General features: G+C 48.9%; 1 protein-coding gene across 1 annotated transcript in view; it reads right to left on the bottom strand.

Moving 5' to 3' along the window:
- Positions 1-15,615, bottom strand: part of TECTA (tectorin alpha) — an 81,485-nt gene that overhangs the window by 49,669 nt on the left and 16,201 nt on the right. Inside the window, exons 6-9 of the mRNA XM_042232999.2 lie at positions 14,693-15,105; positions 8,066-8,636; positions 5,539-6,131; positions 3,670-4,243 (exon numbers count right to left, since the gene is read on the bottom strand). Of these exons, the coding sequence (XP_042088933.2) occupies positions 3,670-4,243; positions 5,539-6,131; positions 8,066-8,636; positions 14,693-15,105 (2,151 nt within the window). The remainder of the gene's footprint in view (positions 1-3,669; positions 4,244-5,538; positions 6,132-8,065; positions 8,637-14,692; positions 15,106-15,615) is intronic.

Genomic DNA, 15,615 nt, shown 5'->3' with positions numbered 1-15,615 from the left:
CCACAATTAGCTCCCAGTCTTATTTTTGCTGACTGTATAGAGCTTCTCCATCTTGAGCTGCAAAGAATATAATCAATCTGATTTCAGTATTGACCATCTTGTGATGTCCATGTGTAGAGTCTTCTCTTCTGTTGTTGGAAGAGGGTGTTTTCTATGACCAGTGTGTTCGCTTGGCAAAACTCTGTTAGCTTTTGCCCTGCTTCATTTTGTACTCCAAGGCCAAACTTGCCTGTTATTCCGGGTATCTTTTGATTTCCTACTTTTGCATTCCTGTCCTGTAGGAGGAAAAGGGCATTTGTGTGTGTGTGTGTGTTAGTTCTAGGTCTTATAGGTCCTCATAGAATTGTTGGTGAAGGATAGGGAGAAGCAATTCTCAGCAGGTACTGCAACCAGGAAAAGAAAGCATCATTTCCATGGTCCCACACTTACTTTGCATGAACAGTGCCACCAGACTGTGCTTGGTGCAGTACAAAAACAATCCAGTGACATTTCCCGCTGGGTAGGATCTCATAGTCTGAGAGGATGACACAGATACAGTCTGGCAACAACATGGATTGGGTATGGGCAGACTCTGTAATCCTGTAACATGAATGAACTATAACTACAAAGCTGAGTGCAGGGGGAGGGACGGAGATCATTGCAGACAAGCTAGAGGTAAGGCAGAAGAAGATGTGGGAGGTGGGTTAATAAGAAGGCCTTGGGAAGGCTTTCTGATGTCCCAGTAGGTGTGGTGGTCAGTAGAAACCTTGGAGCCTCCCTCCCTTAAGGTGAATTTCTGAAAAGAGCATTCCCAGAATTCCAGCTCCAGGACTGACAGCCTCTGCCATTAAACCCTCCCCAGTGTGGTCAGGGTCACCTGGGACAAAACCGCCTATCTCCGGGATGACACTCCTTTGGATTTTTGATGCTCAGAAACAAGGGTATTATTATAAAATAAAGGTGAGTGTGTGTGTGTGTGTGTGTGTGTGTGTGTGTGTGTGTCTTAGTTCTATCTAAGAATTTTCTACTGAAAAGGCTTAGAGGCAAAGTAAGGATACTCCAGTAGTGACAGGTAAGCCTCACCCAGACCTTGGTTTCTTCTTTTTTAAAAAATCTTTCGGCCCTGTTGCAATGCCTCTTAGTTTTCTGAGCAGGGATCGATCCGTGTCTCCTGCATTGGAAGCATGGAGTCTTAACCACTGGACCATCAGGGAGGTACCCAGACCTTAACTTCTAGTAACATTCTCCACCAAAAGGAACCTGGGCTTCTTGGAGTAATGGTTGATTCTAGGCTGGGGAAGGGAAGGCTAAAAGACGATGTGGAGCATCTTGTTAATCTAGAAAGTAAGAAAATGGGTGGGAGAGAGGTTCAAGAAGAGGGGGACATGTGTATACTTATGGCTGACCTATGTTAATGTAAGGCAGAAACCATCACAGCATTGTAAAGCAATTATCCTCCAATGAAAAATAAATTAAATTTTTTAAAAGAAAGAAAATAACATAAGCCTATGAAAAGGAGGTAGGAGGCAACTTGAAGGGGCTCCCACAGGCCAAATTTGAAACAATTTTAATGCCGAAATAATTAACAAATGTAATATATCCCCAGTGGTTCAGTGGTAAAGAATCCGCCTGCCCAGCAGGAGCTGTGGGTTTGATCCCTGGGTCAGGAAGAGCCCTTGGAGGAGGAAATGGCAACCCGCGGCAGTATTCTTGTCCATGGAAAATCCCATGGACAGAGGAGTCTGGCGGGCTATAGTCCATAAGGTCAAAAAGAGTGGGACGTGACTTAGTGACTGTGTGTGAGCATGAGCGATAGGAAACACAAATAACTGGGAAAAAAAAAAACAGGAATCCACGTGTGCATATTGATAAGATAGATGGGACTTCCCTGGAGGTCCCGTGGTCAGGACTCCACGTTTCCAAAGCAGGGGGCTGAGGCTTGGCCCTTGGTCAGGGAACTAGATCCCACAAGCTGGATGATTGAGATAAATAAACAGGTGGATGGATGGATAAATGATGACAGGCATACAGGAGAGAAGTGAGGGCTCAGAAAAATAACAGCTGCTGACGGGCACTAGTGGAGAGAGTATAGGAGCTGGAAACTGCCAGCCTGCAAACACCATGCTGAAGACCAATACCAGTGTAAGTCCTTGGTGGGCACTAAATCGAGGAGGGGGACTCTGAGGACAAGCAGGACATGCATGGTCTTAAAGTATTTCCCCACACAGTGGTCATTAGTTGCACGGGAGAAACCCCATAATGACACAGAGTGAGGACATTTGACACCTCCTGACCAAGGGATCAACATGCCCATCCCTAATGAGAGGAGGCTCTACAGAGTGCACCGCCCATGTGACCTGATACCAGCAGGAAAACAGGCATCTCCTAAGCAGGAAGCTTGGTGCAGTGTACAGTGTTACCCCCTCATGGGGATATACCCAACCCAAATGGGGGGCCATTCTGTTTCAAAAGGAGGGAGACTCTATTCTTCAAAAATGACAAGATCATTAGAGACAAAGAAAGCTAAAGAATTGTTCTAGGTTTAAGGAGACCAAAGAGACATGACAACTAGATGCCACCTGGGATCCTAAGACTAGATCTGTGCTGAGAGAGGGCTAAAGCCATAAAGGACATTACTGGGTCAACTGGCAAAACTGAAATACAAATGCTAAGTTATCGCATCAATGTTAAGTTTCCTAAGGTCAGTAACTGTGTTATGCTGTGAATCAGTGTCCTGATTCTAAGGAAATACAGACTTCTGTACTTAGGGGCAAAGGGATATGATCTCTGCAACTTCTCAGAGACAGTGAGAGGGAATGACAAGGCCAGTGGGGCAAAATACTAGCAGCAGATTCATCTGGATGAAAGCTATATAGATAGGCTAGTACCTTCCCTGTAACTTTCAAGTTATTTCAAAGTAAAAAGTTAAATAGGAAGAAATACAATGGGAGAGAGATAATCAGTCGTGAGGGATGGAATTCTCAATGGTGGAGCTGGTCTTGGTGAGGTCTGACCTTCTTGGTAGGGAAGAGATATGGAGATGTAGTCCAGGTGGGTCAGTCCTGATTCCAGGCCTGGGTCCCACTTCCTCAGCCACCCCTCCTTCTATCTTCCCACTCACTCCTCCCTCTGGGCTCCCCCATAGCCGAGGAGGTTCTCTATCTCCTCTTCCCAGCAATTATTCTAATTACTACCAGTAGTGCCAAGAGGAGTGAAATATTCTGCGGACAAAATGAAAAACCAGCTACATGGGGCTCTTCATAACCATTGTCAAGTTGTCGTTGGGAATACGGCTAATCTCTACTTGGGAGAAGGTACCCCAACTGATCACATTCTTTTGAAATGAATGGGGTCCTGCTGCCAAGAGAGAAGGCACCCACTGAGCTGTCACAAAGATTTCTGGTGCTGTGACATGATGTGTCTCCTCCACTAGATAAAACCAAGGGTCAAGAGCTAACTGTTCTACAGCCAAGAGGGACTGTGTGATGAGAAACAAAAATAAAGGTGAGAAACGGTCTGGTCTGGGGGGACAGGCCTTCCAGAGGACACCCAGGGAAAGTCTACAAGATAATTAGATTGTCCTTGAGTGTGGGATTCCACCAGGAAGAGAAGAAGATCTAGTGGGATGTCTCAGCTCTTGCCCCACCCATCATCCCAGCTGGCCTTCCCCATAACGCAGCCCCAACTCACGGCAGAAGTTGTGGGTTCTCCAGGGGCCCACCTCCACATCGGCGTTCTTGCAGGCACTTGCGTACCGGGCCACGGAGTCACACAGCTCCGACTCATTGCCCCCGCTCTGACACAGGCGGAAGAGGCAGGTGCGGTAGTAGGCGGTGACGTTGACCACGCTGTGACACTCCAGGAAGGAGCTGTTGGAGGGGTCATTGATGATGCCGCACCTGGAACGGCTGCGGTAGAATTTCAGCAGCTCCGAGTCGTTGTTGCAGGCCTTCAGCAGGTCCCCGCACTCCCCATTGCAGATCTCCTCGAAAGTGGTCCAGCTCTCCAGGAACACTGCCAGGTTGTCCGTGCACTTGCCAGTGGGGAGACAGAACTCGTCGCTGGCATTAGCGTTGAAGAAGCCGCACAAGCCCCCGGTGCAGTTAAAGTAGGCCGTGGAGAGTCGAATGTAGAGCAGGCCCACGTCTGAGTACTGCACGCTCAGCACACCCTTGGACTCCACCGTCGTGCTGTTTTTGTTTCGATAGATTTCCAGCTTCCCCGAAGGATGGAAAAAAGGCAGTTCCACTTCCTGACCATTCACCTGAAAAATTAAATCACTGTCACTCATCCCAGATATGCACAGAGTGCCCACAGTTTCCTAGGCTGTGAATAAAGATGTGGTTCTGCCCCATGGCTAGCCCTTGGAGAAGTGTCGAGAAGCTGACAGTCTGTGGAAACCACACAGACGTCAACTGTTTTTTCATGGGCATCTTTGCTGCTTTTTTCCCAGGCTCCTCTGATCCAGCACATTTGCTGTTTGTGTGTGTGTGTGTGTGTGTGTGAGGCCCTGAGCTAGTTCCAAACACTGAAGTGTGAGCAAAAGTCATTGTAGACATGTGACTTACCTGTCCCCGAACTCCTACCTCCTTCCTCTCCCTTCCTTGCTCTTCAAATCTTACTCTTCCTGTGTCTCAGCCCCTTGGAAGCACATGGTATATATATCTAATTATCCAGCTGTCCATCTGCCTATCTACCTAACACTAGTTCAATAAATTAGTTTCTGCCAGCATGTCAGTGGGAATAAAAACACAGCCCTTTCAGTTTGGGGATGGATGTTTTCTTATTACTGCGCTGACTTTTGCTTTCTAGATTAGATGTTATGTGATATCATGAAATGCATGTCTTACTGGAAGGAGGACGAACCGCCCCTCCCCCACCCTCCCTCATCTCAGTTCTGCCCCCACCCAGGTGTCAGGCCCAGGGCCCTCACTTAGCCTTTCTGGGATTCTCCTATGAAAATGAGGAGTTGCACTAGATGATTTCCAAAGATTCCTTCTAGAACTAATTATCTATGAGCCTGTATGTGTAGTATTGGGTATTTTAGACCAGAGCAGAGGGACGGGAGGCACCACGGCGGGCACCCTAGTGTCACATCGATTTCCATCTATAAATAGAAGACCCAGCATAGTACAGGGTGAAGAGCACAGACTCTGGAGCCAGCTGACCCAGCCTTGAATCTCATTTTAGGGCTGTGTGTCTTTGGGGAAGTCACCTAACCTCTCTGTGCATCAGTTGTCTCATCTGTAAAATGAGGATAGTTATCTATGGCCTAGGATGAAATGTCATACTGCTTAGGATAGTGCTTGGCACATAGTAGGCGTCCTGTAAGTATGTGCTATTCTGGGGAGCTGGTCCTCCTCTCATTTGAGGAATCCCAGCTTCACTCCATGTTTCCGCTTGAGGCATACTTGGTGTTGACAGTCAGAAAGCTCTCACATTTCAGAGTCACTGGGGTCCTAGAATCCACTCACGGTCAGAGGCATCGAGGCAAGCCTGAAGAACACGGCTCCACCGCGGGACTCATCAGAAAACTCTCCAAGGCCACAGGAGTCTTACCTTGACCTCCGAAGCCCCGATGCCTCCTATCTTGACCTCTTGGTCGGCCGCCAGGATCCGGACACCCCGCAGCCAGGCGGGCCCCGCCTCTGGCTTCTTCTTGTTGATGTCGATTTCCAAGTACTCCGGCTGCTCCGGGCAGGTCTTGAGGAGCGTGTAGGAGAACTCGGCGGGGAAGGCGTAGGCGGCGCCGTCGAAGGTGTGCAGTACCTGGCTCTGGCTGAGCAGACACACGGTCTCCCGCTTGGGGAAGCAGCCCTGATAGCCGTCCTCCACCGCACACACCTCCCCGCCACGGCATGTCTTGTTGAAGCAGTACACGTCGCCGCCCTCCTCGCACAGGCACTGTACCGTGCAGTTAGCTGTGGCCCAGAAGAACTCGCCCATGGCGTAGTAGTGGCCGTCGAAGTCACAGCCGCACTTGTGCAGCGGGACGCACTGGCTGGTGCTGAGGACAAAGCCTTCGTTGCACTCGCAGCCCTCCGTGCAGGGCGTGACGCAGTTCTGCGAGGCAGTCAGATCCGAGCACGTGTCTGGGCAGCTGCTGGTGCACACGGAGTAGTGGCTGGAGCTCGGGCACTGCACGGTGGACACTGACGTAGGGGAGAGGAGAGAGTGTGACAAGGTGAATGACTCGGGGGCTGACCGGCCAGATCCACCACGCACGGGGCGGAGGGAGGGGGCGAGGGGCGTTGCCTGGAGGAAGAACGCCCCTTCTGGACCAGTTGGTTCCGGAGGAGGGTCTAGCCGGCACTCGCTGGGGGAAGGGAGACTGAGTCCTTTGGTAATAACTACTGAGCAGCGAGATGGGTTAGAACCTCGTTTGATCATCTTGGAAGGAAGATGGAAGAAAGACTGGAAGAAAACTTCAGGTTACTATCCTAACTAGATTCCACCGATTATTAAATACAGGTTTAGTACTGAGTAATCTACAACCAGGGAGATGGTTTAAGATATTCACCTGATGGGCGTATAAGTTGGTCTGATTTTAAAGAGCATGTCCCATTCTTAGAAGGAAATAAATCCAACTTGCAGGCGAAATGAAAAAGGTAACTCTTAGAGGAGGAATTTGAAAAAGTGAATTTTCGAACAGGGACCAAATGAGATGGAAAATAAATTCTCTGGGATTTGAAAAATAAGAAAGAACCTTGGCTATCTGAAAAGAACCTGTGTGCCCGTTCCACCAGGAGACTAGATTAGAACTAGATGCCTTCCAAAGGCCCTTCTTGCCTCGGAAGCATTCAGTTCTTATTTTAAAAACATCTGACTCTGGTTTGGGTTTGGTTGAATCCTACAGGCGGGCGCTCAAGAGCCTGGCAGACTAGTTCTCTGAATTAAATCTAATTCATCTCACCAAAGTGAAAGAGAAAGTGAAAGAGAGAGAGAGTAATGTGGAGGGTAGGAGAGCAGTACCACTAGAAAAAATTAGCCGTGATAGGCAAAAATTTAGGCAATTGGATGCTCTTAGATTATACAAGGATTAAAGAGAAATCATAGTCAGTCTTAGCTTGAATCAGCATTTGGATATTTCGGGCATGATAGAGGCTGGCCAGTCCCCACAGCAAAAAAATAAAAAACAAAACTTAAATATATTGTCTTTTGATAGCTTGATTAATTCTGAAAGAATTGATTCTGATGCATATTAATTTCTATGAAGCCAACTTAAACTGATGGAAAGAAAATTGCCCTCTGGCCTTGGAACTGAAAGAAACTTAAAAAATCTCACCTCCATAGCACTCTCAGATGCATGGGGTATAATTTTCTGTTTACTCTTGTGGAGAAAACCAAAGACCAGGAAAGAAACAAAATTCTAACAGGTGATTTGGCTTTTTTGTTTGCTGGTTTTTAACATTTACATTACTAGGAAGAGTAGCTATGGAGAGAAAGTTGCATAGGAGGAAACCACAAAACAACTAAATGGTTCCAAACACTCAATCCAAAAGTGTAATTCCAAGGGGACAGGTGGGTTTCCCACACTGTCGGGGCTTTTCCTCACCACCCAGTGTTTTAGAAAGCTTCTACCTGCCCTGTCTACTGCCCCTTCTCTGGCCAGCTGAAATGCTCCAAAGCAGGAGGGATTGCAAGTGAAGAAGACAGAGCCAAGGACAAAAATGCCATGGGTTCTATATAAATATCTGGACGGTGAATACTTTTCCCAAAATCTGGTCTTGATTCCCCAGGCCCGCATGTGCATTTCCGCAATGGCCTCGAGTTGGACACCTCCAGCTGGGACCACCCCCTCAATGTTGGCTTGGCCACTACTACTAATGGCCCTACTCTGGCCACATATTCCGTGTCTCCAGACACGGATGGTTATTAGTCGTTTCTTGTTTTCTGATCACCATTTTGGCTGGGGAGAAAGGTCAAGATCCTTTTACAGTTCATTCTTTATCATTTGTGATACTTGAACCTCACCCTGACCCTCAGGTAATGTGTCTTAACAGGGAGCTCTCTGAGGAGTCTGGAAACCCTCTCCCAGCCCCCCTGCACACGAGTGGCTTTCTGTGTGGACGGGATGCCAGCTTACCACACCCAGTCTGGATGCGCCAGTCTCCAATCGGAATGCCCAAGCCTTGGCACACAAGGGCATAGGCCTGGATGGCCTGACACAGGAGGGTCCCATTGTCCCTCACACTGCACAAGTCATACACGCAGCTGTGCACGAAGGCCGTGGGGTCCATAACAGTGCCACACTCCCACAGGGGGCCATCCGTCCTGTTGAGGAAGCCACAGTAGTCGGGACCGAAGTAGAGGGCCTCGGTGGCCGCGTCACACCGAGTGCAGTTGTCCACGCAGCCCGAGTCGCACTTCCACTCTGCGTGGTAGACCCGCCAGCTCTCTCCCAGGTCCAGGACTGACATGGCCGGCCTGCCGTCAGGGCGCAGGAAGTCATCCAGAGGGTTTTTGTTGTAGTTCCCGCAGAGTCCGCACGTGGAGTTGATGTAGGAGCCTGGGATGGAGATGGAGGCGTAGTGCTGGCCATCAAATGTCACTAAGAGCCCAAAATCCGTCTCCACGGCAGTAGACATGCCACTCTGGTAGATTTTCACCGCCCCCAATTCTAAGGTGACGGGCAAAGAAGCCACTAGGTCATTAACCTGCCAACAACAGCAATAGTGAAAAGGCAGGTGAGCAGAGGCCAGGGTAGCGGGTCCAGCCAAGGTCAGGAAAAGGAGGAGCAACTCAGTGCCCCAGAGTTTGTGGCCCCCAAGCTGCTCAGGCACTGGAGGGCAGGGCTTGCCTTCCAGGAAGGCGGAGGCCCCCGGGACCCTTGAGAGCAGGCTGGCATTTGACTTGTGACAGATATGCATTGCTTAGTGCCACTCTAGACCCCACTGAGGACCAGGTGGTGCTCAACACTTCCTGCCTGGCTCTCAAGGCATGTGTGAATGCTCAGTCATGTCCAACTCTTTGCAACCCCGTGGACTGTAGCCCACCAGGCTCCTCTGTCCATGGGATTTTCCAGGCAAGAATACTGGAGTGGGTTGCCATTTCCTCTTCCAGGGGATCTTCCAGACCCAGAGATTGAACCCGTATCTCCTGCATGGCTGGGCAGATTCTTCACCACTGTACCCCGTGGGAAGCCTGGCTCTCAGCCCAGCTTCAAGTCTTTTCTCTAAAGACTAGTTACCTGGCTTTTCCTCTTTTCTCCTCTAAATCCATCCTTTAAGTCTCAGCTCAAGTCACTTTCCATGATCCCTGCACTGCCCTTGGCACCCTCAGACACTCCTTCCAGCAGGCAGGGTCACTACAAACCATCCCACACCATCAAGCTTTGAGGCTGCCCTGGTGTTATTCTCTGAGTATTTCACCCTGCCACTTCCTGATACCAGGACTTTGTCACGTCATCATTCAACACAACAAATTTGAACACCTACTAGGTACCAAGCACTATGTTAGATGTTGAGAAAAAAGAATTAAAAAAAAGTAATTGTCCCTGCCCCTGATAAATTCTTGGTCTGAGGAAGAGAGACACAAATATCAATTATTTTAATGTACCAGTTAAAATATGCATTCATAGGTGATGCAGTGATGCAGTGGGAGAAGGGTACCTGACCACTGATCCAGCCTGGGGAGGGGGCATTCATATCAGCTTTTTAGGGGCAATCAAGTCTGACCTGAGTCTTCAGAGATAAACAGAAGTGGCTGAAGGAAGAGTAGGGGTCAGAGAATACCAGGAAAAGAGAATGAAGTTGCACGGTTAGATAGGGCTACATGAATATGAGGATAGTCACCGGGTGTTGCTGGACTGCAGAGGGAAGGGGTGGCTGGAGAGGAAGGTAGAGACACAAGCAGGGTCCGTTCATTCAACAGATGTCAACAACGTAGCCTTTTCTGTGTGTCCAGCTCTGTTCTAAGAGTTGGGGACAAAAATGTGCTTCTTGGAACATCTGTTTCCCTTCAGGAGACCAACAACAAACAAAACCAATAAGGAAAATAGGTAACACCACCAGGAAACTGTACTGCAGGAAAATAAAGCTGGGAATGTGGGTCCAAAGTGCTAGAGAGTTTTCGATTTTAAATAGGGCCAGGGAAGGCCCCACGGGGAAGGAGACCTTTAAGATGAGGAGGAATCCATGCCATTACCTGGGGTGAGAGTGGCTTGGGCAGACAGTACAGCCAGGCCCTGGGGTGGAGGGTGCTGGGCACACTGGGGCCACACGGGCCATGTGGCCGGAGTAGAGAGCCAGGAGAGGGCAGTGGTCAGTGAGGTCAGAAAGATAAGGGCAGCCAGAACAGGCAGGGCCTTGTTGGCCATTGTAAAGACTTTGGCTGTGACTCTGAGGGAAGCCGAGAGGGCGCACAGAGCACAAGATGGACAAGATCTGACTTCCGTTTTGGGAGAATTGCTTTGGCTTCTGTGTTGGGAACAGGTCTCAGAAAAAAGTCTGTTTTTAAGACAAAATGAAACCCCACTAAAACAAAAAATAACTTGGATTTCTCTTCTATAGCAAGAGCTCTGAAAAGTTTTAAGCAAGGGAATGATGTGGTCAGACTTGCATTTGAGGAAGTCCTTTCTGGCCAGTGGGAAGGATGTATTGAAGTAGGTAGAGATGGCACGCTTGCTCAGTCACTCAGTTGCGTCCTACTCTTTGCAACCCTGTGGACTGTAGCCCACCAGGCTCCTCTGTCCATGGGATTTTCCAGGCAAGAGTACTGGAGTGGGTTGCCATTTCCTTCTCCAGGGGATCTTCCCGACCCAGGGATTGAACCCACGTCTCTTGCAGGTGGATTCTTTACCACTGAGCCACCTGGGAAGCCCACGTGGAGATTAAAAACAGAGAAATCAGGCAGGTAACTGGTGTTGGAGGCCAGGGGCAATGGAGGGCAAGGCCTGACCTGCCCACAGATGTGGAGAAGGGCCAGCTGGTAGAGGATACTCCACAGGGCCTGGGGCTTTTTGCGGCGGGGGGGGGGGGGGGAGGGGGGGGGGGAAATGGGCAAAGAATCAAGAGTGAATCCCATGAGTAAGTGGCTTGATAAGCCTTCAGTAGAGTGTTTCTTCTTTCTCACACTTGCCCTGCCTGGCACCTCTGGACATCACTTTTTGAGGGCTGGGATAGATGGTTAGTCCTAGAGCAGTCCTGGGTGGGCTGACTATAACTGCTTGTCCAGGCTGCCCTGACCTGTCCTGATTTCTAGCACATGGAAACATCAGGGTCTTTAGTGCCACCATTGCTGCTGCTCTCTGGATTGTCTAGGACTGACTAGACAATCTGACTAGACACTCTGACAGTCTGACAAACTGACTGAGTGTTGCTCCCAAGGTTTTCCATGCCAATGCCAATTGCAATTCTCTGTCCTTAGAGATTAGTAAGATTTAATGGGGGGAGGGGACCAAAAAAAACACAAAAAACAAAAACCAGGCTTGAGATGAAAGCTATCCGATGAAAGTTAGCAATAGGAAAAAAATCCCCTAGAGTTGACTGATTCATCCTTATCTCCTAGGTAGCAAGTCATCCTGCAAAGATGAGAAGAGTCACGCTCTAAGGGAGGTCACCCAGCAAGAGTGCTGGGTGATTATTGCATATTGTTCTGTGCTGAGATGTAGGGAGGAACATCTTCTCCAAGGTGGTATAATTGTAAATGCCAAATACCTCCCTTGCTGAATGTCCTCCTCTCCTCTCACTCAGTTCCTGCTAAAAAAAAAGGACAGTTGTTGCATCTCAGAGCAGAAGCCACAGACTGGGGACTGTGCCTGGATGTTGCTACTGCCCCCCTTGTTTCTCTGCAGCTGATCTTATCCCACTCAGAATGCCTGTGTCCCTGTGCTGACCATCATTGTTGCCCAAGGTATTTTTCCTGACATAGTGGTCACTGTGCCCTCTTCCTCTCTCATACTTGTCTCAGTTTCAACCACATGTTAGAGTCCTATGCTTGTACCCCACAGAGCTTGGGGTAGGAGCTCCGGGGACTCTTACCATCACATGGCTTCTTATTTCATTCCTGGTGTCCCAGTCCTCAGCTTCCGGTGAGCCGATGTTGATGAGTCTCCCTGTTTGTGTCTCTTCCTCTCCCTATGTTCCAGGCAACCCTTCCCCGCAACCATATTTCTCCCAGAAGAGGAGTGAGAAGTAGCATCATAGAAGGACAGGTCTTAGAATGAGAAAAGACTTTGGTGGGTGGCAGTGTGGGAACAAGTGTGTATTGAGTGCCTACTGTGTGCCAGGCTCTGTACCAGCTGTCACACATGTGGCTGTCCTATTTCATCCTCAGAAAAATCTAATAAGGTCTTTATAATCTCCCCACTTTGCAGATGGAGAAACTGAGGTCCGAGGCTTGCATAATTTGCGGGTGACAGGACGCTCCCACTTTCCACTGTTCCCTGCTGCCTCTGTCTGGGGCTGAATAGAGGGAGTCAAGTCCAAACTATAGCCAAGAGCCCTGCCTTCCAGATACAACACAATGACCCCGTTTTATAGATGGACATAGTGAGGTTCAAGGAGGCCTCTCAGCTGGCGTGGTGGCACAGGGCTTGAGTAGATCTGATCTCAGAGTCTGATCTTTTTGTCACCATGAGCTATTTGGCATTGGCCCTCTTTCCCCTGGTGCACCCTAAACTACTCAGTTTTATCTGAGGGAAAAAGATGAAAACTGGTAAGTATTAGCTAGAAGGAGACATTTTCTATATATGGGTGCTAGCTAGGTTTTGTGTGTGTGTGTGTGTGTAGGGGGGTTTGCCCTTATTAACATATACAATCCTAAATTGTTTATTTTGTCACTTAAGAACATTTCAAAGGGGGAAAATGCACATTCAGAACCCAGTTCCTAACCCCAGCATATGGAGAAAGGCGATCTGTTCCTAAGATCTGTTTGCCAGCCTGGCATGTCTGGAAGTCGGCTGCCTCGCAGGCAAATCAGGCTCCTTCTTGCCTCACACCCCCTCCTCGCCTGTCCCCACATCACCCTGGGTGGGGGCTCTGCCATCCACGGAGCCGCCCTCCCCCAGCAGAGCAGGTGTATTCAGAGACACTTGGAAGCCATTTGGCAAAAGGAAAAGGGAGCCATTGTTCGCTTGCAGTTGGAATCACATAACCTTTTCTTTCTGAAACATTTACATTCACATCCACACCTCCCTGTCGCTACAGAAAATTGAGGAATCTGTGCCCTCCGCTCGGACGATGGAAGAGAGCCACGCAAAATTAGCAGAGCTGCTGGGCCTGAAAACACTGCTGGTGCCCCTTTCCTTCTAAAAAAAAAAAAGAGTCTGACTGTGAGGGGAAAAGAATTTTTAATCAAAATGGAAAATAGGAATAAAGCATGAAGCTTTCTTTTTCAACTACAGATATTGTACACATGATCCCCACAAGACAAGGGGGTAGGGGAGAGCTAGTGAGCATTTTTCTAGCTGGAAATGTTAGCATCTATCCACAAGGACAAATGTCCTGCTCGACAGCACAAGAGAAATTTAAAAGGGAAAAACTCCAAACTTCCGCAGCTGAACTCTTGCCTTTGATTTGGTTTACAGAGCTGTCTCTAGGGAGACTAACCAAATAACAAGCAAATTGGCATTTCAACCACAGTAATAGCCCACTTTTCTAATTATGACACTGATACGCCGCACAGACCTAGCAAGGGCAGAGCCAGAAAAAGTGGAATCAGTTCCTCGGTCCTGCCTTTTGTTGGCCACACTGCACCAATTAAAACTACAAAATGTATTTTAAAATAAAAAGAAAGACCTCCCTGTGTTGGCATCTGTTCTGGTTTGTAATCTCTGTGATGACCTCCGTGTTTGGGGATTAAGGACTCCACGGGGTTGCAGCAATCAGCCCCTTGTGGTCCTGGTTATTACTGCTTGAATAAATGCACGGCTGCCACAGGGTCTTCATTAACATCATGAAAACTGGGGCCTCCACAAATTGAGTAATTGCTAGTGGCTTTTTGTTCTCTCTCTTTTGTCAGTGCCCTGTCCTGATATCCAGGTGGATGGGGACGAGAATCATTTGCATAGGTTAAATGAACCAAACTGAACCAAACCGTGTTCTCTCGCATTCCAAGCAGGAATGGTAGGGGGAGGGTTGTGTTAAAGGAGCATTTGGGCAATTACTGTAACTTTCCATCCAGGTTTCACTAAAGAAGTCACCCAGCCCACTCTAGCTGCCTGGACAGACAGTGCTTATGGACACACCAATCAATTTAGGGGTTTCTCTGAGAATGAAATCACAGCTCTTTGGCAAACAGAATGAGTGGGTGGGGTGAGGATTACTAATCAAAGACTAGTGAATTATGGGTTTGTACGTTGTGTTTACATTGACTCCATGGCATGGCCATGTGGCCACCACTGTTTCAAGCTAGGTCTATAAGAAACTAAATTTACCTCTGTTCCCAGTTACTTCTGAGCTTGGATGTACGTGTGTGTGTGTGTGTGTGTGTGTGTGTGTGTGTGTGTGTGTGTGTGTGTATGAGGGAACTAAGAACCCAAATGTACATTAAGATACCCAGCAGATAGATGTGTCAAAGAGAAAGCTTAGCTCTTGCACAAACAGACTTTAGCCTCGTGAACAATTTCACAAGGCATTTGCAAGGCGGGAAGAGCCATGCAAGTCTTTGGTACCAACAGCAACAGCATAACCAGTAGACCTGGGAAGGTCTTCCCCAGGATGGAGCATCTCCAGCTTCCCCACCTCCCCATGGAGGATGGAGAGGGTCTCACCTTAACTTTTCCATAGCTTCCTTTGGGGATGAGAATCTTGTAGCCATTCACCTCCACTGAGAGCTCCTTCACCCAGGAGACGGCAGAGCCCCCCCGGTGCTCGTTCTTGGCCTCCACGCTGAAGAAGGGGAGGCTGGAAGTCTGCAAACACTGTCGGGCCAATAGGTAGGCACAGGAGCCTTGGAAGTGGAAGAGGAAGCCATCGAATGTGTGGTAGTGCGGCTCCCCGAACACCACACACGTGCTGGTCTCCACCGGGCTGCAGTAGAAGAACCTGCCTTTGGGCTCGCACACCTCGTAGGGGCTGCAGGAGGCATCCTGGCAGTAGATCTCATTGTTGAAATCCAGACAGCGGCACTTGATGGTGCAGTTCAGGTCATCCCAGAACACCTCCCCTCGCCGAAGGAACTGTCCTGGGGAGTAAGGACAGCAGAGCTAACATTTATTGAACATCTGCCTTCTGTGCCGGGCATCGGGCTAAAAGCTTTACTTGCCTTATACCATTTAACCCACAACAGAAACCCCTGTTAGATACCAAGTGCTGCCTTCTGTTGTCAAGTGAAGAAACTGAGGCTGAAGACTAGTTAGACGATTCATCGCAATCACTTAGCAACTCAGTGGCGAAGCTGGGATTCCAAGCCAAATGTGTGTGAGTCCAGCCTAAGCTCTCGGCAACACTGTCTCCTCCACTGGTGAGCACACTCCCAGTCAAGGAAAGACACGTTGTTTCACTCCACTGACATTAAGAGGAAGGGTATTCAGAAAGAAGGCCCCTCAGGTAACTGGGCAACACTCTTGCTCATTTGCCGATGTGTTCTTTCATTCACTCATCCACTCATTCAACCAGCAGTTGCTGGGGCTCAGTATGAAACGGAGCAGAACGCTGTGATCCTTGCCCCCAGCCCACCGTGTCTCCTGCCTGC

Source organism: Ovis aries, chromosome 15 (genome assembly GCF_016772045.2).
Source record: "Ovis aries strain OAR_USU_Benz2616 breed Rambouillet chromosome 15, ARS-UI_Ramb_v3.0, whole genome shotgun sequence".
In the NCBI taxonomy this organism is placed as follows: Eukaryota; Metazoa; Chordata; class Mammalia; order Artiodactyla; family Bovidae; genus Ovis; species Ovis aries.
This window is presented reverse-complemented; position numbering and strand designations above follow the sequence as displayed.